This window comes from Protobothrops mucrosquamatus, unplaced genomic scaffold, assembly GCF_001527695.2.
Source record: "Protobothrops mucrosquamatus isolate PMUCROS unplaced genomic scaffold, P.Mucros_1.0 scaffold84, whole genome shotgun sequence".
In the NCBI taxonomy this organism is placed as follows: domain Eukaryota; kingdom Metazoa; phylum Chordata; class Lepidosauria; order Squamata; family Viperidae; genus Protobothrops; species Protobothrops mucrosquamatus.
In genome coordinates, this window is record NW_015386461.1 from 751,382 (window position 1) to 778,718 (window position 27,337).

A 27,337-nucleotide genomic window follows, 5' to 3' on the forward strand; every position below is an offset into this window, starting at 1 on the left:
TATACATATACATATATATATATGTATAAATTACATATATATATTCTATCTATATCTATATATAAAGTGGACAACAGCTGCTGGATTTGCTCTTCTTAGATGATGATGATTTTTTTTCCTGTCTAATATTCTTAAATTAAGAAAAGGGAAAAGGAATCTAAACAACTGATTACATATTCATTCCTTGGGCACTTAACAGTGAATCCAGCATGTCGAATGTGTCTTTGTAGTCCATATGCTGGCTGTTTGTACTGTACTCGTGACTGGCATCAGGACCGTTCTCCACTGGGTTCTTGTCCAGTTTCACGAGGGTGCTGAGATGTCCGTAGCCCACCTGGTATGTGACATGGGGAGGAGGGGGTAAGGGAAGGTTAAAAACAGAGTTGAGAGAGGATACATACTGCTTAACAGAGGAAGAACTAGATGAACTACCTGAACTTTTGGAACTTTTGCTCATTTTGGAATGATGGTTGTGAGAAGCGTCATTGCTGAAGAGCTTCTTTCTTGAAGAGCCGGAACTAGAGACGATGCTGCCATCGGAGCTCAAACCAACAGGACTCCTCAGAACAGCTGGGGTTAATCCATCACTACCATGTTTACCGCCGCCACTATGCTTATGACTGCCACCGTGGTGACGGTTCATGGAATGTTCCTTGTGCTTTTCCTTGCTAACGTGGGGACTCGAGTGCTTGCTTTTCCCACTTCCTTCATCCGACGAGCTGTGCCTCTCTGAGGACGAGACTTTGATTTTCATTTTCAGGTCTTCTTTAGTGGCATTCTTTTCGGTGGGAGGAATGGGTATTCGCAGCTTGAGGGAGCCACTTTTGTCTTTTTTGTCTGGCATGTATTTCTCAGGTTTCTCTGCACCCCCGAGGGGAATTTTCATTTTAATAGGGGAAGTTACAGAACTGCTATTGGCTGCTTGGGGTTGGGTGTGCTTTTTATATGGAGGCTCGGATGCCATGTAGTGTTCTCGGATATCCAGTTCTAAGGTTTCGAGCTTACGTTTCTCTCTGTATTTATCCAGCGACATTTTCTGAGGCATTATCGCAGGGGCAGGAGCAATCTGCCCATGTTTGTTTCCCGCTTTGTGGACCAGAGAGTGCTCAGAGAGTTTGTCGGCTCGATGATGCAATCCGGAATGCAACTGCAACGAAGAGCTCGGCGGATAGTTGATATTGAACTGAGCGCCCGGCAATGAAGTCTCCTGTTTCTGAGAATACAACTGTTCTGTCCTCGTTTGTTCTTGGTGTTGAGGCCATTCTTGGTGTGTTGACAAATTATATGAGGTACCTGGCATTCCTGCAGCTAATATTGCCAGATTATCTTGACTATCGTGAAGAGACATATTTCCTGAGTTCAAAGGAACTGGGGCAGGAAATGTGGACGCTGATGGTTTCTGGAAACTTGCATTTGCAGATATACCAGCAACAGCATCCACCAAAATGGAATTCTGAACCAAAGAGGAGCCGAGAAGAGAGTTTTCAGATGCCTGGCCATCTCCTTTAGGTTTCTTAGCAGCCTGCTGATTAGCCTGTGCAAGAACACATGAGTAACTTAGTATCTATTCTCAACTGTACAATCTCTAAGGACATTTCAAGTTCTATGGGGGTTACCCAGACCCCAAAGAGAGTAGAGTGCGGAAGCGTAATGATTACCTATGCCAGTGGTGGAGAACCTATGGCACAGGTGCCAGAGGCGGCACTCAGAGCCCTCTCTGTGGGCACGCGCGCCGTCGCCCTAGTCCTAGGCCTTCAGCTGGGTTTTATAAAACCTTTTTGCTTTAGGCCTCCGCCGCCATGTGCCAAAAAAAAAAAAAAAGTTCAATCAGTCAATTTCAACTTCTAGCAGGAAAAAAAAGATCTTGCAAAGTTGGAATTGATTGAACTTTTTAGTCCCACCCAGTCTGCCATTACCACCGCAGCCACTCCCACCCAATGGGCCACACCCACCCAATGGGCCACACCCACCCGGCACCCGACAATGCATAAGTGGGTTTTGGGTTGCAGTTTGGGCACTCGGTCTCTAAAAGGTTCGCCATCACTGACCTATGCTGTGAACAGAGAGGCTAGGATCCAAATTTGGAAAACATTATTTGTACTCTCTCCCATTTCATTCCATAGCCCCTCACACTATCTTTTACACTGCTTCCCAGGCCCCATCCAAAAATCCTGCATTTTAGAAAATATAGGAAAATAAAAGAATTTCCAAATATCATCCACCAGCCCTCTTACTTTGGTGTCAGCACAAATCTGTTTATACAGTAAACTCTCCTTCCTAGTGAGCTAGACTACATGGACACGTTCATATAATCTTGTTTAATAGCAATATGGAGTCCTTCTCCAAAGGAGATATTCTTTTAGAATGTTTTCTTCAAATTACCAATCCAGCCTACACTTCCTGAAAATTTCCCAACCCTGTATACCTCAACTCTACTTAGCTTCTGAACCAATATTTTTTTTAAAAAAACCAAACAGTTCAGTAAACCATTTCCTGGGATACCATATTAGCTATTCAATTCATAAGCCATACTGACTGGAGGTAAGGAAAGACAGATCTATCTATTCCTTCTTTTTTTGTGATCTAAAAAGTCCCCCTCAAGAACTAAGGAATCTGTGCTTCAGTAGGAGGTGGCCCGGTCTGGAGTGATACCCCATCAATGAAGAGCAATAAATCATTTAATTTCACTGTCATTTTTGCTTTGTACTTATTTAACACAGATTTATCCAGAAAATCAAATAGTTTTAAGAACATCAAGGCTCACTTTAATAATTAAGGTGGAATACCATGTATCTATAAATAGAAGCAGATTCCAGTTGCAGAATGAAACTCTGGGAGAAGGAGACAGACCCTCAAAGTCTGCTCAGCAGGTCTCTCAACAAGAAAGCAGACAATTTAAAAGATATATGGGGATTACAGAAAAAAGGAAAGTGAAGGAAAATATATAACATTTCTATTTAGGATTTGTCCAGAATATTTCAAGAAAGCTAAAGCAGAAAATCAAGGCACACATATCAACATACAGGTAGTCCTTGACTTACAACCACAATTGAGCCCAAAATTTATGTTGCTAAGTGAGAAATTTGTTAAGTGAGTTTTGCCCCATTTTACGACTTTTCTGGCCATATTTGTTAACTGAATCACCGCAGTTGTTAGATTAGTAACATGGTTTGTTAAGTGAATCTGGCTTCCCCAGTGACTTTGCTTCTCAGAAGGTTGTAAAAGGTGATTACATGGCCCCAGGGCACTGCAACCGTCATAAATGTGAGTCAGTTGTCAAGCATCCAAATATCAATCATGTTACCATGGGGATGCTGCAATGGTTGCAAGTGTGAGAAATGGTCGTAAGTCACTTTTTCAGTGCTGTTGTAACTTTGAACAGTCACTAAATGAACTGTTGTAAGTTGAGGATTACCTGTATTATTAACAGTCTTTATCAAGAGAGATTCTTACCCTCCAATTTCGAATTCTCTTTAGTCTGCTAGGAGTTTTCTCCAGTATCTGAAGAAATTCGTGAGTTAGCTCTGTGAAAGAAAATAGATGCAAGATTAATATATTTGAATTACTAACTGAAAACTTTTAGTGCATTTTCAGTCTAAGAAAAAAAGTAGGACAATTTTATAAGTGATGAAAAGTGTTTCTATTTCTACAAAGAAAGCATACACAAATTAATGTTTAAGACTTGCTGTTAACTGTTACCTCCTCCCATTAAGGTTTACATACAACGATGCTTAAGAATATGCAAAGAATGAAAGGGACTTTTTTTCCTAATAATTACTACATGAAAAGTGAACAACAAGTAACGCATATCAGTCCTCCCTTCTGCACCCCAAGATTTCAAAACTGGCGCAATGTTAGCCTATTTTTCAGAGAGTCACTGAAAATGGTTCTTGTGGGACTTTCCCTCAAGCAAAATTTCGATAATTGTTGAGAGGCTTCTAAAATGTTGGTTATTCTTCTTCCATTAGTATCATATCATCATTTTTCCCCAAAAGATTGGGAGGTGGAGCTGCAAGTCCTCATGGTTCAAACATTGATCACACCACCTTAAGGCCTAATATCACTCGTTTTATCATAGCTTGATGTTTGAGCCCAATTATTGGTTGTGTCCTAATGCTATACAGGGAGCAGGACATTATGTCTTTTTATACAATCACTGCTAAAATGTACTCTCAGTAATAAGCATTGCATTTACTGTTTGCTTTGTATTAACAAGGCTCTTCATTTTTACACAATGTATTTTTTCAAACACTACAAACTATAAAAAAAAATTACTTAGATTTCTGTAGACTTCAGAAAATAAAAATTTTGAAGTAGTATACAACAGAACAGCAAATGTATGCAACATTAGTACCTGTGTCCAGGAATGTTGTTTTAGAAAATTGATTCATTATTTTTATGCTAAAGATGTAGTAAGTTTCAACAAACTTTGGTATGTGTGCTATGGTTCTGTCCACTTCTAATAACATATTGGTTAAGAATTACTGATACGGTGAACCAGATTCTTCAAAAGCAGTTAATGTTTAAAATGTCAATATTCTGTTAAATTATGTCCTAAACCTCTGAAATCTATCAATATATGAAGAATGAAAAAAATTGAATTATATATTCATGGAAAAATGTCTCTGTCTCTAAATCTAAATGCTGGCTTAAAGAAATTTGTTAGCTCTCAGCCTCTGAATCCATTTTGTATTCATGGAGAGACAAGACTGGATAATATAATTCCTTATGATCTAGGTTCAAATTATTGTTTAAAGGTTGAATTACAATTTCTAGACGGAATCTGCAGTTGATGATTCCAGAGGAAAAAGTTCCAAATATATGAATGTAAAATAAATAAGAAAACAATCTTGTCTATCAGGACAGGGAGTGATTTTAATTAGACAGAAAGAGAAGAGGGTAGCAAATGGAAAGAATAAAATTATGACATAACCTTAGAGAGAGACAGGGTTTCTTTATTACATTTATATGACCGTCCATTGTCAACGTCCGCCTGAAATCCCCACCAAGAAACACAACGGAGTCAAAAAGTCCTCTAATGCAGGGGTCCCCAACCTATGGGCTGCAGTCCGGTGGCCAGTTGGCCAGGGCCCAGTAGGGACAGGCTGGCCCGTGGACCATTTGCGCATGTGCACAAGGCTAGCAGCAGCAGCTAGCATCTGTGCAAATGGGGCCGCTAGAGCACGTGTGGGTTGCATGGCCCATTTGCGCGGGGCTAGCGGCAGCGGCTAGCACTTGCCCGCCTACGCAAACAGAGCCACTAGCCCCGTGTGGGTGCGCATGGCCTCGTTTCTGCATGCATGCATGTGCGCCAGTTTTCTAGCTGCTCCCTTTCCCTCCGGGCCGCCAGCATGAAAAGGTTGGTGACCTCTGCTCTAATGTTATCTTTAATGGGCTGAATCATAGCGGCAACTTAGAAAGCGAAAGCTGGCTCTAACAAAAAGGTGGGAAGCGATTAATTAAAAGAGTAACTCTCCTCCTCTCTCCTCTGACCAGTCAGGTCACATTGTCCAATAGAATTCCCAACGTTTGTTATGAGAGTCACTCTCAGTTTGCCAAAACAGAACTTTCACTTCTCTAGCTTTCTCACGATGATAAACCACCAGTGGATTCCACTCCCTCTCCATCCCCCCTCCCCCGCTCTGTAGGCAAGCTAAAGGCACACAGCTTGACCCCCACCACATAAAAAATGACCCTGGGTAGCATACAACAATTTTTTCTATTTCTGATTTTCTTTTTTTCTAATATACTATTCTTTATTATTTTCTTTGTTTCTTTTCTAATATTTGTATTGAATTTATATTGTTAAAATTTCTAAGTAAGTAAGTAAGTAAGTAAGTAAGTAAGTAAGTAAGTAAGTAAGTAAGTAAGTAAGGTAATTTCCCATATTCCTCATTTTCTTGCTTTTGAAAACAGACCCTTACAAGCCCACACCTCCCAAAACCCTTTTTCCTCCCCAAATGGCCTATTTGGCCAAGTTAATTTTTCCAATTAGTTCTGTTTGTGTGAACTGGCACTGATAGAACTGCTACTGCTAATAAGAGCTGTGGTGGCGCAGTGGTTAGAATATAGTACTGCAGACTAACTCATTGCTTACTCCAGGAGTTCGATTCTGAACAGCTCAAGGTTGACTCAGCCTTCCATCCTTCCAAAGTTGGTATGAGGACCCAAATTGTTGTTGTTGGGAGGGGGGGAATAGGCTGACTCTGTAAACCACTTAGAGAGGGCTGTAAAGCCCTATGAAGTGGTATATAAGTCTAAGCACTATTGCTACTTGCTAGATAAACTTAGATGAATGGCTGGGGCTGCTGCAGAAGCCAGTCTCTGAGTGCAAAGGCTATTCACAGAGAACTCTGTGACCCATGTAGCTTTGTCCATCACCAGCAGTTCAGCAAAGTCATCCATACACAGTAAGTGCTTGTGATCACCCTGGAAGTGGTAACTTACCATCTGAGAACCTGCATTTTAATGGACTGCCTAGAATTAATTTAATATTTTCTATCAGGATGTCCTCTTGTGCTGGAGGTGACAACTAACTGAAAAGGTCAGCAAAAGATGAAAAATACAGAGAGCCAGACTGACCTTCCTCGCATTATTTTCAATTAGAATACCAAAACACTTTAGGTCAGATGACTGCAACTTACTTCCTCTTGCTAAATCTGTATCTACTAAACTTTGAACTTCAAAGATGACCATTAGATGGTTATGGTTATCATAAAGTTCAAGTTTTCTGTACCTCTTCACTTGGCTAATAGGCTTGTTCTGAATCTGGTATTTCATATAATTTAAATCCAGAAGAGGTTTTTTTTTCAGATTTAGTTTTGTAACTGTATCTATACCATCATCTCACTGATGAAATCACATCATCTGGCAGAATATTTTCTCTCCCTTCCCCAAATGCTCCAGAAAGATTGTGGTATGAAATCTAAAGACAGCATAGATGATGATGGAAAACTCCATTGCACAATAATAACCCAACAGCTGAATTGACATGAAGCCTGAACATTCTTAATTAAATTCTAGTAAGATGGCTCACATTACATTCTGAAAGATCAAACCTTCAGGAAACTAAAGACATGTATAAATTAGTCAATATCACCTTAATATAGTTAATATTAACACAGCTTATCACAAGCAAAGCAGTTAATTATTTTAAAAAGATATAGGAAAGTTGATATTACTTACCATCAAGTAATTCTAAAGTTACAGAAGCATCTACATATTCCCACCAATGTTTTCCATCAGTTGATACAGGGATTTCCCAGTTAGACCACTTGCATGCCAAATGTATACATACACATGCTATCACAGTTGGCTTGTACTGAAGACAAAATGTAGTAAGGTGCAGGCTGTGGTTGGGAATGTTTCATAATGGAGGAACAAGTGCCAATCATGGAAAAGATAAAAAAACAAAAGGAAAGAATTTGTCAACATATATTCAAGGAAATTGTTGTGGGCTGTAAACATTTTTTGAAGATTAAAATTTTGGACTTTAAAAAAAAAATAAAAATCTAAGATATGTACAGAATTTAGTGCTTCGCGTGCTAAACACATGGAAATATTCTGTTTTACATCTAAAACATATATCTCAATATTTAAAAAGCCAAAGTATTAATGCATATAACATTTTTGCAAAAATCAGGTCATCTAGATTTTACTGCATTTGATGTTTTACTGCATTTGATGTTTTATTTTGAAAGTTACTGAGGTAATAAATAAGCTAACGAGTAAGGAAAAACCAAAATTTTCTCTTCAAATCCACCCTGGAAATACAGCATATATTAATTGCTATTGTTTAAGAAATAATGAATTTATGCCAATTTTATATTCTAAAGCAGCCTTGAAAAAGGTTAGTTAGAATAGCAACTATATATCAACCCCAGTGAATTTCTTTTGCCCAAATTATGTGTATATGTACATATCTGTTCATGCATTTTTACATAATAATATTAATCTTATTCTTTAAATAATATCTGTCATTCCAAGCATTCCAAACATAGCTCTGGAGAAGTCACCATGATTTTCCACCTTTCAGTCACACAACTACTATAACTTGTTAAGATAATCCGGTGACATTTAACACTGGATCCACACTTTCATTCACCCCAATTACTTTAATGAAGTTTGCTGATTCTCTCCCCCTTTTTTTAATTAAGGTTAATATCTGAATTGAATCCTAAGTTCCTAGGATGTCGCATCTTCCCCCCCAGGTTGTTTTTCTTGTAATTTTCCAGATGAAATTCTTCATCCCATTTTAATTTCTGCTACATACATGCTAGTCCACTACTAGCTCTCTTTTGTTTTCTTGTTTCACTGTCTCAAGATTGAAACACTAAGTTAGAAACTCCACTATTTCCCAATTCTTAAAAATCTTTTATCCACAAAATTATCAAATGTATTGCTCTGTGTTTTATGCTGTGCTTCTTAGCATTAAATAGCTGCCTTGCTCTGCATTTCTCTTCTTATAGGCTTACCATTGATTTTCACTGGTATTTTATTTTTATTCAAGTCTGAAGACTCACTAGCAGCATCTGCCCAGTTAAGTAGTAAATAGGGCTTAAAAAAAAAAGACAATAACTACATTACAGAACCAGATAGCTTCTGCAACGAGAAATATTTAAGCTGGTTCTAATGTATCTAAGAAGGTATTTTAACTAATGCCTTAATTTCATATTTTTTAAAAAAAAACCAAACTTGATATTTTTATTAAGAAAAAAAAATTGCCATTAACTACAAGGGTAAACTAGAAACAGCTTTGTACTTACCAAGAAGCTCGGATTTCTAGGTTAAGTTTATCTCTCTGTAATCTTTAGCTGCTATTCAGGCTACCAATTTTAGACTTATGCACTCACAATCGCGAAAATGCCACCAGAAAGCACCACTACACTTCACATCGTGCATTTAACCCCTTTGTGCCGTTAGGCCCTTGTACAATACACCGCACTGCAAACAGGAAGGTACCACCACAGTAGACAGCCCAGTCGCCTGTTGCAACAAGGGTTAGACACAGGTAGGGGGCCCTGCAGTAAAGGAAGCTAGTGTGCTACAACAGTGCAACAAAGAGGTTCAGGATAACAACCTGTTGGTAGCCATGAAATAGGATGTCTGTGCCAAATCCTTGCTTGCTGTAAGAGAGAAAAATAATTAGCCATCAGTAACTATGATTTCATTATTAAAATGCCATCTGTGTGATGCTCAAAAGCGTCCCACTTGCAAAAACAAAAAACCACCCAATACCGCACAACATTTTCATCCTTCCTCAGGAAAACTGATTGCTTCTTTATAACTTGATGTCAAAAGTACATATTCTCTCTTATCTCACATTACGGCTAAGACAAATTACATCTGTTTCTGGTAAATCCACTAAAGTGGAATATTTGCCTAATTTCAGGCTGACGCGTCAATTGTGTCATTGCTTATATTATTCAACCCACAGAACAAGCGTTGCCCATAAGGAATGAAGAGTAAACCGTCCATTCAACAGAAGATTCCCCTTTTGCTTTCAAAGGACGTTTTCTGCCACAGCGGTGGGGAAAATGCCCTTGTGCATTCAGTGGATATTGAAATACAACATAAAAGTCAGGATTATACACGCCGATCTTTCGATGCCTTACTTCTACTGGAGCAGTCTCACAAAAGGCTACATTTTGGGGTGTTCCAGTTTAAATTCAATCTGAAGTGTACTTTAATGTAATTAACTTCAAATGTTAAGTTAACTCTGAATTATATTTAATGTAAAAAGGATTTTTCCCCCCTAAAGGAGCAATAAGGATAATGTTGCAAACAGACTTCTACTTAGGCCAGGGATAGGCAACTTTGGCTCTTTTATGACTCGTGGACTTCAACTCCCAAAATTCCTGAGCCAGCATGGCTCAGCTTGGAAACCTCTCCCGTTCCCCTCAGCATGGCTGGCTTAGGAATTCTGGGAGTTGAAGTCCACGAGTCATAAAAGAGCCAAGGTTGCCTACCCCTGACTTAGGCAATGAAAATGCACTTCTCTTCGTTCTTTCTAAAGATCCCTCTCCGTTGCCTGAGTTTTGAGTGACCAGAGCAGGCTTCAAGCAGGTGGAGGGAAGGACTGATGGAATAACTAGCTATGCAAACATAATAGTTTGTTCCTCATGAATTCTGTGCATACTAAAAAATAATGTGAATATTTTATATGTACCTTTTACAGGCAGTCCTTGACTTACATAACCACAACTGAGTTCAGAATTTATGTTGCTAAGTAAGAGAATGTTAAATGAATTTTACCCCACTTTATTGACCTTTCTTGCCAGAGTTGTTAAGTAAAATCACTGTAATTGTTAAGTTAGTAACGTGGTTGTTAAGTGAATCTGGCTACCCCGTTGACTTTGCTTTGTCAGTAGGTCGCAAAAAGTGATCACATGACCCTAGGACACTGCAACCGTCATAAATATAAGTCAGTTGTCAAGCGTCTGAATTTTGATTGTGTGATTTTGGAGATTCTGCAATGGCGGTAAGTGTGAAGAACAATCCTAAGTCACTTTTTCAGTGAGGTTGCAACTTCGTATGATCACTAAATGAACTGCTGTTTACGTTAAGGAAACATTTAATATGGGTAATTGGTAAAATTTCAGAGAAAATTAAATAAACTTGAAAAGTGACATTAAATGCTTGTCAAATTAAAAACATGTCAAAGTATTAAGCAATTATAAAAAAGGGGACAAAAAAGTCCTTAGGCAAGGTAAGGATCTACAAGTAAAAAAATCTTAAGCTATGGATAGAACAGAAATAATAGTAACAATAATTGATGTGTCATTGAAAAGGTTCAGGAGTTTTATATTTCCCTTCATGAAGCCTAGAAGAGAGCCTCTACATCAGATATTAATACACTTGAAAGATAATATAGTATAGCTCTTAAATAATCTGGATATAAACCATTTATGTCTGTGTAAGACAATAACCAATATTTTATACTGGGTTTTGGAAATTTTACAATATGAAAATCACATGAATTTAAGAGTATGGTGTTTTAAAAGAGCCATGGTGGCGCAGTGGTTAGAATGCAGTATTGCAGACTAACTCTGCCCAGAGCCAGGAGTTCGATCCTCAACGGCTCAAATTTGACTCAGCGTTCCATCCTTGGCCAAGATCGGTAAAATGAGGACCCAGATTGTTGGGGGCAATATATGCTAACTCTGTAAGCCACTTAGAGAGGGCTGTAAAGCACTATGGAGTGGTATATAAGTCTAAGTGCTGTTGCTATTATTTATTTATTAAATTTTTATTTCACCCATCTCCCCTATAAGATGACTCTTATAAAGAATAAACAATGAACAGTTGTGCCGGCAGAAGGGACATGCTATAGACCAGACATGTCAAACTCGCAACGTCATGTGATGTCGCACAATGTATCGGGACTGTTTTGCTATTGCCAGCAATGGGGTGGGTGCGGCTTCTGCGTGACGCATCTGGCCCGTGGGCCGGCAGTGTCACACCCCTGCTATAGACCCTGTCAGCTAGGTCCAGAAGAAGAGACTTTTCTACAGCAACACAGGACCCCTCGAGGTAAGGTAAAACCTTAACATCTGGTTCTGGCAGTTGGCCTGGAGTCCAAATGGGAAGTGTTTTCCTGGAGGTGGTTATTAGATTAAATCCAAGTTCCCACCTCCCTACTCCATTGTACGACTTTCCCATCTTAGCTGCTCTTCTGTTAATTCTTAATCTTTTATATTTTATCAGATTGTAAGCTGCTCAGAACTGCGTGATTGTAAGATGGGTGGCAAATAAATTCAATAAAATAAATACATTGTATTTACAATTGAAAGAAATATTAATGGTTGCTAATGTCCACTGAACTTAAGTTACATTTGATTATGAATTTTCCATTTTGTCTTAAACAGGACATTCAACAATAGTATGGAAAAAGCGCTACATGTTATTTCAAAGTGCTACAAATTATACTCACAATTTGCTTACGAAAACTATAAACTGCCTCAAACATGACCAAATTCTATATGGATCTTTTTGGAAGAATTCAAGGTCAAAAGACTAAAAATACTTTATAAAAAGACTGGATAATTAAAGCAGACTGTTTCAAATTCAAAACAGAGTGTTTCACTCAACACATGTAACATTTCACAGTATCTATCCTACTCTTTTTAGATTCTTTATTCCAGTTATTCTCCTCCATTAATTCCAAAACAGTCACAAGGAATCAGCATAACATGAGAACGGTTAGAATACCATCAATTGCATTTCAAGCCCAGGCTTGGGTATAGAGAAAAGCAAAAGGGCAGTGAACACCTGTAGACCTGTAGATAATCCTATGATTATCTGGCAATATGTCCCATTAAATTCAGTGGGAGCCATCACTGGGTTATTAAATGAACTGGCTTATTAAAAGGAAATCACCATAGTTTAAAGATTTTCCATGGCATGCTGTATTATTAAAAAAAACGTGTATTAGCCATGTTCAGAAACTGAAATCTACCAATGCTCAGCTCATATTAGTGCAGTGAAAGACTTTATATTCACATTTACTTGAAAACCCCCATTAAAATTATGCTTTTTTATGGGGGTTATGTAAACAAAATAAAAGTCTTGGCTAGGCAGCATTGGAAGATTTAACTTATCATATGCTTCTGAAGGGGGATCAGTGTGAAAATAAAGTCAATGTCTACTGATAGATATAAAGCATACATTACATTTCTTTCTTTTTTGGAATTGTCTCTTTTTTAAAAGTTTAAAGATTATTTTGTTGATGTATAAAATAAAAAAAAATAGCAAAGGGAAAGAAGCACCATCCTTTCCCCTTCAGTAAAAGCAACTGATGAACAAGATTTTTTAAAACTTGAAATGAGACCGTGCTAAATGCTTTTATAAATCCCCTTTACACAAAAGCAGTGGGTTAGTATCTTTTCTCTCTCAAAATTCTCTTAAAGTTATCAGTACACGAGCTGCTTTTTAAAAAGAGCTTTCTTGCAAATGACTATGCCATTTATTTCAAATTAAGGACAGATTTGGCAGTTTAGTTGAACCTATTCAGATAGGTTTTCAAAATCAATAATAGAAACATCAGTGAATTCTTATTGTATTTCTAAATAAGATCAAAATAAGATAGGTGCTTATTTCAACCTCTGAGAAAATATTCACAAAATAACATCTACTGTACAATAAAAACAAGTATAAATCAGTGCTGCCACCATCCAGCATTAATTTACACAAAGCTGCAGTCCTCTAATGCAGATATCACTTGAACATATGTGAGTGTGATAAGACACTAAGGATAGATGACTTTTTTATTCACCTTGTTTTGTTGCTATGTAGAAAATTTATTACTGGAATTGTTTGCAACTGTACTTTTTTCCTTAAGAATGATTAACATTCAAATGAACAAACAATCAAGAAATGGCTATTTTTAAACATACGAATATTTAGAGCAATTAATACATTTTGTTGACCCTGGATTAACTGGCTGACTTCATGCAGCATACCAAATTGCAAATCACAGTTTTTAAACTAAAGTGACTGCTTCATGTTTAATCGTTTGATATTAGGATCCTGGCCTCTGGGGGAAAAAATGACCCTACATGCATATTAGACCAGTATTTCTCATCCTTGACAATCTTAAGAAGTGTGGACCTTAGCTCCTAGAATTTCTCAGCCAGCAGGTTGTCAAGGCTGAGAAACACTGAACTAGACATTAATCAAATCTAATTAAACTGAGTAGAAAAAGAACCTAAACAGTGTTGTGAAAATGAAATTCACTACAAAACAGATATATACAGTTGCAAACAATTCCAGTAACAAATTTTCTACATAGCAACAAACAGGTGAATAAAAAAGTGGGTTTGGAAGCGTATTTTCTTATCCCGTGGTATTAAATGAATGTTACGAAGGACTAAACAAAGACTAAAAAAATAGTCTCCAAAAACTGGTTGCCACAGTTGTCAGATATACCAGGATATCCATATGTGGGACATGGGCACAATGTGTAAATTTACCTTGGTATCCTAAAGTTACTTTGGATTAAATAAGCTTATTTCAGAACTAGCTGTCAATTTTGAGTTTTGTAACTTTAAAATTGAAAAAAAAAATCACCTATGATTTATAATTCTTTTAAGCATACTTACTGAACCAAGTAAACCAAAACATATTTGAATACTCTAGTGTTTTATTCCCAAGAATAATATTCCGCAAATAATTTAGTAAGTCACACCATCTCAATATCTCGCAATGGAAAAAAAGAATTTAGTTAAATAGTTACTGACCTCTCACTAACTGGGTACATTTCACAACATCTGTATGTGGATGCTCAATGGTAATCTCAAAACCTGAAAAAATAAATGTGTTACTTCACAAACTACATTACATGTTCTCATAACTGTATATTTAAATTTTATTCAATAATCTCATTAAGTTTCAAAATATACATCGATTGTATTGAACACTTTCTGAACTAATAAAAATTGTACAATATGCTAGTATAATTCTGAAAGGAGAGACATAAAATATATATTTAAAAAGAGAGCTTATGTTATCAAGGTTCCTCTTAAACATTAAATGAATAGGCACTCCACTATTGGAAGTACAGTGTAAGAATCATATGCATTTACTATGCTTACCTAAAGTTTGAAGCATTATTGTTTCAAGTATAACCAATTCCTGGGCCTGCTGAAGATATGCCTAAAAATTGGGAAACATATTCTGAAATATTAATATAATTTTAACATGTTTTTTTATATATATAAATTTTTATTAATTTTTCAATTAAAAACAAAAACATAGATCTTTTATCACAATATCAACCAAAGAAAATAACACTAATCAATATATTCACGGACGTGTCCGGTGTCCCCCCCCCATGCACCGCCCTCTTCCACTTACACCTTCCTCCTCCCAAACTACCACCACTCCTCCTTCCTCCCTCTTTCCTACCTCCCTTCCTCACTCAACCATCCCGTCCTGTGCAGTTGGGGCACCACCGGACACCTCCTTAAAAAAAAATCATACATATATATACACATAAATCTATAATACAAACCTACCCCTTTCCCCCCTCCCCCCCCCAGGACTTCCCAAAGCTAATCTAGGAAATAAACGCACAATAATCCAATTCTATTCAAAACTACTCATTATTACTACACACTAGTATAAACTTACTGTGACTCTAAAATAACATTAAAATACATACAAAGATTTTTTAAATATATCAATATTTGATATACATATTTTTGTTTAAAAATTTTAATCAAAAGCTACATGATAATTTTTCAATTCATACTTTCTCTGAATATAATCTATCCATCTTCTCCACATTGAGATAAATTTCTCCTGAGAATGATCCTTCAGGTACGTGGATATTTTTGCCATCTCTGCAAAATACGATACTTTCTGTCTCCAATCATCCATTGTTTTAACATGTTAATAGCACCAAGATTGATTTCAAAAAAACCGAGGGGCTTATTTTAGGTACATTATTTGATCAGGTCACAAAAACTGAGGCAGATAAAAATCACAAGGACGGACAACAGAACAGTTTTAATTCAAATAAATTCTTTTTTCCAAATAGGTACAAGTAGTGCTCAACTTACCAACACAATTGGGAGTGGAATTGCTGTTGCTAAATAATGCGGTTGTAAAGTGCTATGTCACGGGATTGCATCACTTAGTGATGGCAATCCAGTGCTAGCTGTTGTAATTCCAGACACATGGATCATTAAATGAGATGTAGAGAAGTCCCAAGTAAAGAACGCTGGGATGTTGCAGGGAATGGGGAAGGCATGGGGGGGGGGGTTTTCCAAGCTCAGGTCTCACATGAGGTGGAGGAGGGGAGTTGTGGTGGTGCACAAGGTCAGCAAGGTTAGGGAAAGAATATACCGCAGCTCAGTGTTATTTTGGCACAGTGTGTGTCTGGGGATCCAAGAAGCCCGAGTTGTAGTAGCCACCCCTGGAAGCCTTAGTTGCACAGCGCAAAGGGACTTCTTGGTGACTGAGGCTACAAAAAGTCCCCAAGCTGCACTGCAGCGCAAAGCAGCCACCACCCAGGAAACCCCGGCAGTGTGACGCCCTAGAAAGCCCCAGCAGAGCTGCACTGCACTCAGAGATTCCTGTCACCTGCCATTATTTCAAATATTACTTTCCAACTTTTTTAGCCCGATGGGATGAAGTAGAATTTAGGGTTCACAACATTTCCTACTATACTTTCTGCTGCTTCTCTCATTGTATGACAGCCATGACAACTCATTCTTCTTCAGGTATTACAGAGGAATAGAAAAATATTCCAACCATTATTATTACTATTACTTTCCGTATTGCTTTGCAAGTACACTGAGTGCTTCTGTACTGGAGATAAATTCCTTGTGTTTAATCACGTTCAGCTAAATGAAGTATTCATTTCCGGGGAAGCAATGCCAAAATGCTCCATGAAAGCAGAGATCCCAAAATTCCTCTTTGGATGAAGGGGAATACCTGGGATTGCCCATAGTTCTCCATACAGATGCTCCCCATGATGAGACTGTAAAACAGCGGTCTTCATTGGGTTTCAGTTATGGGAGCTAGAAGAATCAGGCTTGCCCAAGCCACAGTTCAAAGCCTTCAAATGGACCCTGGGTTCAACCATGTCCTTTCTTAATCACTTTCACTGGGAATGGTTTGTAAACTGATTTTTAGATGTTAAGAACTTTCAGAAAGACAGATTTTACCACACTGGGTGATTTCCTTCAATCCTCAGCGAAAGAAGTTTCATCTCTAAATTTAAAACTTAAAAAAATGTTTTTATTTGGAAACAAACAACAAAAGAGTGATTAGAATGTTAATTCTGGAAAGCTTTTACTTGAAAGATTAACTTGAAATAAGATTTTGACATAATTTTAAAAATACTTTCTGTGGTTTGTTTAAAATCCTATTAAAAAGGTATGAAGATTCTGAATTTAAGAATAAGAAATGTTTCCCTGGGAAAATGTTATGGATTAGAAAAAAATATAAGAAGGCTGGTTACTAGAAGCAACCAAAAAATATCTAAATATTAAAATTAAAGGACAAAAACCCCTAATACTTAATGAAAAAAAAGTATTTCAACTCTGGAAGAATTCAAGGATATATTGCAACTATATTGTACCAGAACTTTCTCTTAGGATTGTTTGATATTATAAAACAGGTTCAAAACAAAAGATACAAAAGAATGCATGAGCCTTTGCATGAGAGAGTCACCTTTTGAATGAGTCAGGCTGTTGCGCATATGGACTTAAATTAGCAGGATACAAAACAATAATGCTGACAAAGATGCTATACAGGTCTTACAAATGAAACTGGCTGAAGTTTTAATAGCTGAAAGGTGCACACAAATAATAAACAAAGAAAATGATTTGGATATGTGGATTTCAAATCAGAAAAGTAACTTGGATAACTTTCTTAGTTTTGGATTTGCAAAATATGTGTTATAAGGAATTTCTGAGAAAAGATAAAACAGAAAGAAAAGAAATCAGCTTTTGGGATATTACTTAATAAATATCGATATATTTTGTTATATTTTTATAGAAAGTGATAAGTTCTGGTATTAAACTTTAGAGAAGATGAAGAGAAGGTGATAAAAAATTTAATTTGTGGGACATTGAAGGGATTAAAGATTACAATTTTCAATGTTATTTCTACTAGCGCCTGATGGAATTTTTCTTAATTAACTTTGAATAATGAGGTTTTAAAGATTTGCTTATAGACATACGACACGTGAAAAAGATTTTTTGTTGCTGTATTTTAAGAGAAAAATAAGATACTGTGTAAAATAAAGGAGCACAAAATTAATTTACTTGGTTAAAGTTAAAAGACCTTGTTATTTCTTATACTGCTATTTCTAGTAGTTCTTAAAGGGCATTTGCTGAATAAGACTGAATGATGAGGCTTAATTATTTGCTAATAATAAGCCTTATGGGATAATGAGATTTTTGGTTGAAATGTTAGAAAAAATATTAGGTTACTAAAATTGCTTTTACTCATCCTGATAAAGAGGGAAGTCATTTCTTTTTTCACTTTTTATATATTTTTCTCCATTTCCTCCTTTTCTTTTTTCTCTGCACTTTTTACATTTTTCTCAGTTTGTATTAGTATTTTTCTTTTAAAATTTCAATAAAAATTATTCTGAAAAACACACAATGCTCTGAAGACTTTTCATTTCTTTACAACTAATACACTTTAGTATTAATGTAGATTGACAGTAAACTAGAAGCAGAGAATAAGGAAAAACATTTCACTTTTTTTACAATTTCATAAGTTGTCACTGAAAATGTAAATGATAATTACTGTCTCATTTCAACAAGATTCCCCTTAGTAGGTATTTTCCCCCAATGAGAACTATATTAAGTAGTTTCCGGATGATTACTGTGATGGTTATTGCTAATAATTTTTAAGAATGGCAAAATGTTAAGCAGAAGTGCATTACATTTGTATTTAAATTTCTCAAAAAAGAAAAAACAGTAAACAAAGATATTTTTTGTTAATTAACAACGTAAGTGATAGCATGTAAACCCTCATTTGAAAAATAAAACAATAGGCAAATTCCTCTCTGATTTATAGACTGAAATCAGATTAAATCTCTATGTAAACATACATCACACTTTGTGTCCAGCTGGGGCTCTAGAGGATGAAGGCAAGCATGTGCTACTTTGATAACATGTTCAAGTTTCCGTGGTTGTTCTTCTACTTTCGCAGCCAAAAATAATGCAGTAGGAGAGATGATCTGTGGGTAGAAAATGCACTCTGTTGAAAACATCATTACAGCATATCCTTTACAAGATTTGTTACTACAGAGGTCACTAGGAGAAACTTAACTAAGTATAATAATACTGTCTTGTAAACATTGAGAATTATTTTATGTCTTATTTTGTCACTTAAAAATATTAGGCTAATTGTACTTTCTTCCAAATATTTTCAACTGAAGTGAAGAATCAAAAGGCCCACTTATTTTGGCTTGTGCCCAGTGCAATGCTAATTAGAACCAATGCTGTGCTGGCTTTATTTGGATTTTCAACATGTGAAGGGACAAAATTATTTTAACCTCCATCTTGTAGCCAATAAATTCATTTGTCCTCTGGGAAAAAAAATTCTAGTAAGTGCCTAAATTTGGATTTTTAAATATTCCTTCTCAAACTCTCTCCAACTAATACCACTCTTAATAGAAGACAATTGTCTTTATCTCATGGATAGACTATGGAGTTCTTGGTGCTCTGAGCTTGCTTGCTGACGTTTCATTACTCAACTAGGTAACATAAACCATGTGGCAAGTTGCAAGCAAGCAGCCAAGCTCAGAGAGCATGGAGTCCATTCTTTCACTGGCTTACTCTTAAAAGTGAAGTACACTGTAATGCAAATCAATCAATAGCTAGAGGTGGTATACTATTATACCAACTATTATACCACCTCTAACCTACAGCTAGAAGTGGTATAATATTAATCCGTTGATTCTACTGGATTCTTTTTCAACCCTTTGGGATTATCTCTGAAGATCAGGGGACAGCCTTGAGAGAGATACTGTTGTATGTTTTCATGGCTAGCACCAATGAAGCAGTGATGAGCTTTTGGGCTGGGTGACTGTGGTCTAGTTTTCTTTTGTTCTGATGTTTTGCAAGCAGTTGTGCCAAGTTGCTAAAAGGTATATGACAAAGCAGTTCCCGCTACCTCTGCAGACGCCAGCCTGAGTTGCTGGAATAACATCAGAACAAAAGAAGACTAGACCTCAACTACCCAACCAAAACTCAGCACCGCTTCAGCCTTAAAAGATGTTTTCTCATCCCTAGCTCACAATAAATTCCTCAAATTAGAATCATATGTGAATCTTCAGGCTGACTGAATTCACAAATTGTTTAAAAAGCTGTCATGACCTAGTCTACACCTAACAGCAAATTGTAGGTCTTGGTTTACAAAGCACAAGGATTGGTTTCACATAAAAAAACAACCACCTTATTATGATTTAATTCAGTAATTGTCAACCAGGCATCATGGACCATAACTAGACTAGGTGGGATGCAAATTAATTTCAACTTTATGCATTTAAAATTTACCATGAATGAAATATAAAAAGTGCTTTGTTTTTTAAATAAAATTGTTTCTAATATGGTTGGATCCAGGTTCTTTGACACACGGATCGAAAGGACTCAAGGTATGAAAAATTTGTAAATTCGTTTAATTCAATGTATGAATTTAGCTAAAGTAAACTGCTGCTATCATATGTTGTGAGCCACCAAGAATGCTTATAACTGCAGCTGAACATAAATGTGATAAATATTATGGTATATTTCCTCAGCTATTATAATGCATTTTATAGAGAGTTTCCTCCTGAAAATGGACAAGCAATTCCAGCTGGTACAGAATCTATAGACCGATTAGGTCAGGGGTAGGCAACCTTGGCTCTTTTATGACTCGTGGACTTCAACTCCCAGAATTCCTGAGCCAGCCATGCTGAGGAGAAAGAGAGAGGTTTCCAAGCTGAGCCATGCTGGCTCAGGAATTCTGGGAGTTGAAGTCCACGAGTCATAAAAGAGCCAAGGTTGCCTACCCCTGGAATAGGTATATGTGATTATTATTCATGAACTCTTTTTATTATTTATCATTGATTTTATTTACTTATATTCTTCCTTTATTACTTTATAAGTAATTCAAGGCAATTAACATATCTAATGTTTTTCCTCCTATTTTCCCACATCAACAATCCTGTGAGGTGGGCTGGCTGACAGAGAGAGGGACTTGCCCAACATCACCAAGCTGGCTTTTATGCCAAGGCGGGACTAAAACTCATAATCTCCCAGTTTCTAGCCTGGTACCGTAACCATTTAGAGCAAACTGGCTCTCAATTTTTGTTAATTTCTATTTAAAGAGCTTTAAAGTCATATGCAACTTATACACTGGGTATCTTCAAAAGTACATATAGTATATACTTCCCATGAGTTTCACTTAAAGAAATATTGCCTCAAATGCTACCATAGATACAAGGCAGATTTATTGCTGATAGCATCTAAATCAGTGTTTCTCAACCTTGACAATTTTAAGGCATGTGGACTTCAACTCCCAGAATTCCACAGCCAGCAATGCTGGCTGTGGAATTCTGGGAGTTGAAGTCCACATGCGTTAAAATTGTCAAGGTTGAGAAACACTGATCTAAATTGTAACATTTTTCAAAAAAATAATTCTATGTCGAAAGATACTTCGTGTTTTTAATTCCATAAAAACATGCTACTCCTGCTCTTCACAGAAAAAATAGCAATAGCAGTCAGAATTATATACCACTTCACAGTGCTTTATAGTCCTCTCTAAGTGGTTTACAGACTCAACATATTGCCTGCAACAATCTGGGTCCCCCTTTTACCAACCTCATAAGGATGGAAGTCTGAGTCAACCTTCAGTCGGTGAGGATTGAACTCCTGGCTGTGGGCAAAATACTGCATTCTAATCACTGTGCCATCACGGCTTCTCTTATAGCCGTGCTTACCTTTACTGAAATTTTAAATAGCTGATTATACAATATAGCCCCTAAGTTTTGCCTCTATTCACTGCCATCCAGATTTAGGTATTTCAAAAAGGGAATGATTTTTTTTCATGAAAACATAACATCTGTTGTTTTAATTTTTAATTAAACTCATAAGTGGGCTCATACGCAATGCATTGTGATTTGTTTGTGGCTAAGACAAATGCATAATCCTAGCTCTTTTAATTCCATAGCCTGTCTGTGGAACTACAGATATAGAAATGGCAAAGAACTTCTCATTATATTACATGAGCTACTTTGGATCCCAAAATATAACAAAGTTTGTGTCAGTTTCAGCAACTATAATAACTCTTTTATTCAAATCATGTTTTTTTTAATTTTAATGCATCAGTCCTTTACTATTAACTAAATTATAAGCAGAAAATATTTGACCAATGAGCACTTGTAAAATAATTGCTGTAGTGTAAACGAGGAGGGTATGGCTAGCCTCAAAACTCCAATTTATTAGATGGCAAACTCTTCCCACCTACCTAAACCACTTAATAACTCTACCACTCCAGCTTTCTAGCCCAGAACCATTCTTGAAAATAAAATAGTCCCTAGAGGTAGAATTCTGTATCATGAGATCTTCTCTTTTAAAAACACAAGGGAACATCTCAAACATCAAGTTGCCTGCAATTAAATTTTACCAGATTACATTAAAGTCCATTGTGTTTGTCTAAGAGAACATTCAGGAATATTTTGCTGCTGTTGTTAGACTAGGCTTTTAGAAAATACCTTCAGGGCGAAGTGCATCTATTTCAGAAAAGCACGCTACACTGAGATTATCATTACGAAGGTATCTGAAGTTTGGTCTGAACTAAAGCCTCTATCTTTTCACTGCTAACCTGGGACTTCTGGAAATGCTAATATGGCTCATTTTTAGTGGACTCAATAAGCAGTGTCCCATGAGAAAACAACTCCATTTAAGTTCATGACGCTGAATAAATGATGCCCAAAATCAGGTTGTTCCCTTTTTAATTTTGTGCAAAAGTACATTTGAGTTAGGCTTTAGCTTCTTTCTGAAACACATGGATGGAATATTCTGTTATTTCCATAGCATCGACACAAAGTTGAATATAGATGGGATCTGGATTGGTTTGGGATCTGGATTTCTAATTAACCTATTTTTTTGGTTCCAGGGAGTGCTTGTTGTCACCAAGCACATGACTACTGGTTTCTACAGTCTGTAGTTCTCAGTTTACCAAAGACAACATGAGTTAGTGATTAGATATATTAAAAAGCTATTAACCCATACTGATATGTCTTGTTTGTCCATTATGTATATTAGCAAATTGTAATCCTGATAAAAACAAACCTTTAAAAAAACTCCTCTGGGAAACTGTCCAGAACACATTCTTTCTTATCACAAAGAAGGTATTATAAATAGTTTATATTACAAGACTAACATATCCAAGTTTCTAAAGCCCACGAATCACAGGATAATATTTCAAAAGCCACTTCCAATTACATGTTATGTCAAGTTCAGATATACTTACATTTCTATTGAATTTTGTGAATGAATGGTGCATATAAAACCTGTGCATATAAACAATTGCGGTGTTTATTGTAAGTTGAGATCTTAAACTGTGTCAAGGAAATACTACATACGCATCCCCTATTTTAATTATTTTATGTTTTTCTAATGTACACGGCCAGATACCTTATTGAGTTGGGTGGCTATAGAAATACAAATAAATAAAGCTTGCATTCAACTACTCTATAAAAAGATTACGATTTTTTTAAAGTTATTGATTCAAATATAACTTTCATGGGACTGAAGAAGTTTGTTAAGATAAATCTCTCTAAACACAAGAGTGCTATCTGCAAAAGTCTTCTGGTCAATAAGGGCAGAGGTCCCCAACCCCGGGCCGTGGCTCACTAGTGGGCCGCAGGCCACTCAGAACCGGGCCACGCAGGCAGCACCTGCTGCTTGTGCAAATGGAGATGCAAGCAAGCATCTACCCTCTTCCCCCCCCCCACACCGAGCCACCAAGATGGAAAGGTTGGGGACTGCTGAATTAGCACAAAGTTTGGACAAAAATAAAGGACAGCAATCTTCCTCATTGTTGCCCCAGGTAGAGCCCTATGTCCACAGAAAATCTGCTTTGAGGTTTGGGAGGGAACTTCCAAAATGGTGTATACAGTATTATGCAAACATTACAGTATTCCTCGTCTACAGTAAGAACATTCTGAGAGGAACTCTATGCTGCCCACATTGGCAAAATAAAAGCTGGATCCAATTTAATGGTTATATTTAGTCACACAAGTAAAATCTCTGTCTTCTATGCACCAACTGAAAAATCCATTTAGAGAATAAAAAGGTGTCCGATAAATTCTTGAAATAAGTAATGGAAAGTTACAGTGGTGATACAATTGTAGAAAATCAGGCTACAACAGGAAAGTAACCTCGGGGTTGGATTAGGCCAGTGGTGCCGAACCTATGGCACGGGTCCCAGAGGTGGCACTTGGAGCCCTCTCTGCAGGCACATGTGCCATTGCTCCAGCCTTGACTCCCCCTGCAACTCCCTCACCAGCAGCCCACTGGAGGAGAGTCCCACAAGCGTGGCCCACGTGGAGCAGCACAGCCAAGGACATGGCAGCCAGGCAGCGTAGACAAGACTCTGCCCTCACGCCCCATCATGCAGTTGATGTTGTGGGGCGTGGCCACCATGGCGCTGCTGGGCTGCCTGGGCGATCTGCGGTGGGCCCTGGAGGCAGTGAGTGGCCCTGCGGGCAGGTGGGGGTGGGGCAGGGGCGGGGCCAGTTTTTGGGCACTCGGTTGGTCTCTAAAAGGTTCGCCATCACTGGATTAGGCCTCCCTTCAAGCACTTTCAGTTCTTAGTCACCTATGCCTGGAGATGAACAGGACCGGAAAAGTTCCTGCCACCATGTCTTTGTTATAAACCAGATTCATCCTTCCACACTAGTCCTCGGGTGAACCAGGAGAGGACTTAAGGGGAAAACCTCACCATATCTTGGGGTTGGCTAAACTACCAAAAGGGAAAACAAATGAAATTTCAGGGAATTAATAGTTCAGCCAAGCTGAGGTGGGCCATAGAAGGCAGGCAGACAACTTCAAGATTTAACTATAAATCCACTTTATTATAGGTGCCAAAAGAAGATAAGATTCCACAGATACTAGACACAGTCAAATATTTAAAGCCCTAATTCTAATACAATTCTAGCTGCAGCCAAACAACTCAATTTCCAATCATTGTCTGAGTAAGTCCAGCCAACTCTCTCAAAAGGTGCCAGTCCTTTTCCTACTGAAAACCTGACAGAACTCCCTTTTCCTTTATTGGCTTTTAGGGATCAGGCAATTCCCTCTGGGCAGATAAGGCTGGTTTGTGATTTAAAGGGCCAGCTGCTCTCCACTAAAAGGCAGATGCAGTTTGTGCTAATGTTACATACTAAAACACTACCAATATTTTTTAGAAAATTATTTTTTCAATAGTGCCATTTTCAAAGACATTATTCTATAATCTGAGTTTTAGTACTCAGGTTATAGAATAATGTCTTTGAAAATGGCACTATTGAAAAAATAATTTTCTAACAAATGTTTAGTTTAGTTTAAGAACTCAGGTTATTTCACTTCAAAGGCTAACAACTTCAGTGTCTGTTACAAAAAGTTGGCTTTTAAAATTCAGCATTCATGCTAAGTCAAGATGTGGCGCAGAAGTAATCTGCAAACATCTTTTGTACCAGAAACTAAAATAACTATAGAAACTATCATCAGAGTTATAAAAGCTAGAACATGTGTTAACTTTAAACATTAAGTATTCACAATGTTTATTGAAATAAGTCCATTTTCTTTTTCAGTTGTTACTACTTTCACAGATTTCACAAACAATATGTGAATTGTCAAATAACAAGTTTATTTCTAAAAATGCTCTAATGGATCTGCACTGTGCAGTTTTGCATTACATGACCCGTAAGAACTCCGATTCTATGAAATAAGAAATCTCTCAAGTTGAAGCAACTTTGATGATTTCATGGACACACGTCCATGCAATTTTCTTGGCAGCAATATGAAAGTGGTTTGCCACTGCCTTCTGCTGGGAATTTATTACTTGCTAATCTAGAATAGTACTCTGGATTTTCTGGCAGAGTGTCATCCAAGTAATAACCAGATCCTAATCTGCTTAACTTTTTGAGATAAGCTTACTAGAGTCAACTAGATTGAAATGGACATCTATAGAAATTGAATAAAAAATCAGTAGTGGGATTACTTTTATGATAAAGAGCAGCTATCAGCTAATACTTCTTTCAGCAAAATGTTGATCTACATTAGATTTGATATTAGCTCAGAAAGTACTCTGATATCGTCATTACATTTCCTTAAATATGTTCTGGTATTTGGTATTAATTCAGTCTGCATTCAGAACTACAGAAATTATGATAGCAGTCATTCCTCCTTACTTCAAAACTCCTGAAAAACTGTTGAGAATACCAGGAGAGGCTGTTTTCAATTTCATTACTCTAAAATATCAAAAGTTCTACTTAATAACCTTATTTATATGACGTTTAACTTCCCTAGATTGTTTTACTCTTATTTAAAACATTTTACTCTTATTCAAAACATTTCCCATTTTTTTAAAAAAAAAATCCTGGATGAAATTTCTTTTCCACCGATTACATTCAATGTCTAAAAACGGTATTTGCCAGTGAGTGGGGGAAAAAAACTGCCGTCTATTCCTTAACTCTGTCACCAAACTTTTTACCCACCACATGAAGAAAAAGCATCAAATCTCTTACGCTTGACTAACTGATATATAGAGAGCATTTGGGGGAAACTTCGCTTAACCAACAAGATGTATTAATACAGTCCCTGTTAAATCGCAATTTAAAAAAACCCAGCAGCAACCGGTTGAAAGAGAAACATGGCTGTTTCAGCTGGCAGGACTGGCCTAGGGATATTTTAAATTGGATTTTAATCAACTTTTAAAATAAGAAAAGGCCTATTTAAATATATCTTTTAATTTATTTTAAATTTTGTATATTTGTATCAACTGCTCTGTTTTTTAACTGGCTGTAAGCCGCCCTTGAGTCCACCTGGAGAAGGGCGGGATATAAATACAATAAACTGAAATACAATAAACTGAAATAAAATAATACTGACGGAACAAGTCTGAGATTATACCGAAACCGTGCTTAGCAGCCATTATACAACCGCGATCCTTTGCAATCAGTCGTAAAAGCCCTTTGCTACAACGCCAACCCGTGCAAGCGAGAGAGCGGGGCTACACAAGACAACTCGCGTGTCTGCGTGGAAAACTTTATTTAAAACCACCCCGGAGCACGAGGGAGGCCAACAGGCGCCGAACTCGGCCTCGCTTCTTCTCCTCCACTCCCGGGGGAGCCTGTGGCGCCTTCCCGACTCTCCCCCTGCAGACAGGAGCGCAGGCCGAGGGGTGGAGCCACAGCAGGCGAGGCCCTCCCAGGCTCGCCATCGCGCCGGCCTTCCAAAAGACCCGGGACCGGGCGTCGTCACCCCGAAAGGCTCCCTTCCGAGCACCCTCACCCGCCGACGTCACTCCCGGCCCCGTCCCGGAGCCCGCCGCCCGCCGCTTAAGGATACACGTTGAGGCGCTGGCCCATATCCTGGATGAGATTGGCCGCCTGCTGCCGGTAGGAGAGCTCTTTGTCGGCCTCGACGCCGCAGTGGCGCGACGGCGTGTTCTCCAACCGCTCCCGGCTGAAAAACCAGCGCGAACTTCCTAGGCCGCCTCCGCCAGGTCCGCGCGACCCCGAACTCGCGCCAGGTCCGGAACCCAACGCCGCCGCCATGACACTTCCTCCTCCTCCTCCCGAAGCAACACCCGCCGCCGGCGCGCCCGACTCCTCCTCTTCCAT

The 27,337-nt window shown here is 37.7% G+C and overlaps 1 protein-coding gene across 2 annotated transcripts; it reads right to left on the bottom strand.

Moving 5' to 3' along the window:
• CCNT2 (cyclin T2) lies at positions 1 to 27,337 on the bottom strand. 2 transcript variants are annotated; one of them, XM_015812445.2, is made up of 10 exons: positions 27,063 to 27,337; positions 22,981 to 23,062; positions 18,572 to 18,700; positions 14,592 to 14,652; positions 14,238 to 14,300; positions 9,080 to 9,125; positions 7,186 to 7,349; positions 3,454 to 3,524; positions 433 to 1,534; positions 237 to 334 (listed from the first exon to the last, which is right to left on the bottom strand). In XM_015812445.2, exons 1-10 carry the CDS (start codon positions 27,335 to 27,337, stop codon positions 270 to 272), a joined length of 2,058 nt encoding a protein of 685 aa, XP_015667931.2. In that variant the 3' UTR covers positions 237 to 269. The 2 variants fall into 2 exon arrangements, with proteins under 2 accessions (XP_015667930.2, XP_015667931.2); XM_015812444.2 differs by having other exon boundaries at positions 1 to 1,534.

What these genes read in the sequence shown, in the direction of transcription:
- CCNT2 (XM_015812444.2), bottom strand. Translation starts at nt 27,337, where the DNA reads ATGGAAGAGGAGGAGTCGGGCGCGCCGGCGGCGGGTGTTGCTTCGGGA. An exon ending in TCACAAAATTCAATAGAAAT is followed by an intron (nt 18,701 to 22,980) that starts GTAAGTATATCT and finishes TTCTACCCACAG; the next exon opens with ATCATCTCTCCTACTGCATT. An exon ending in AGCTGGACACAAAGTGTGAT is followed by an intron (nt 14,653 to 18,571) that starts GTATGTTTACAT and finishes CCCAATTTTTAG; the next exon opens with GCATATCTTCAGCAGGCCCA.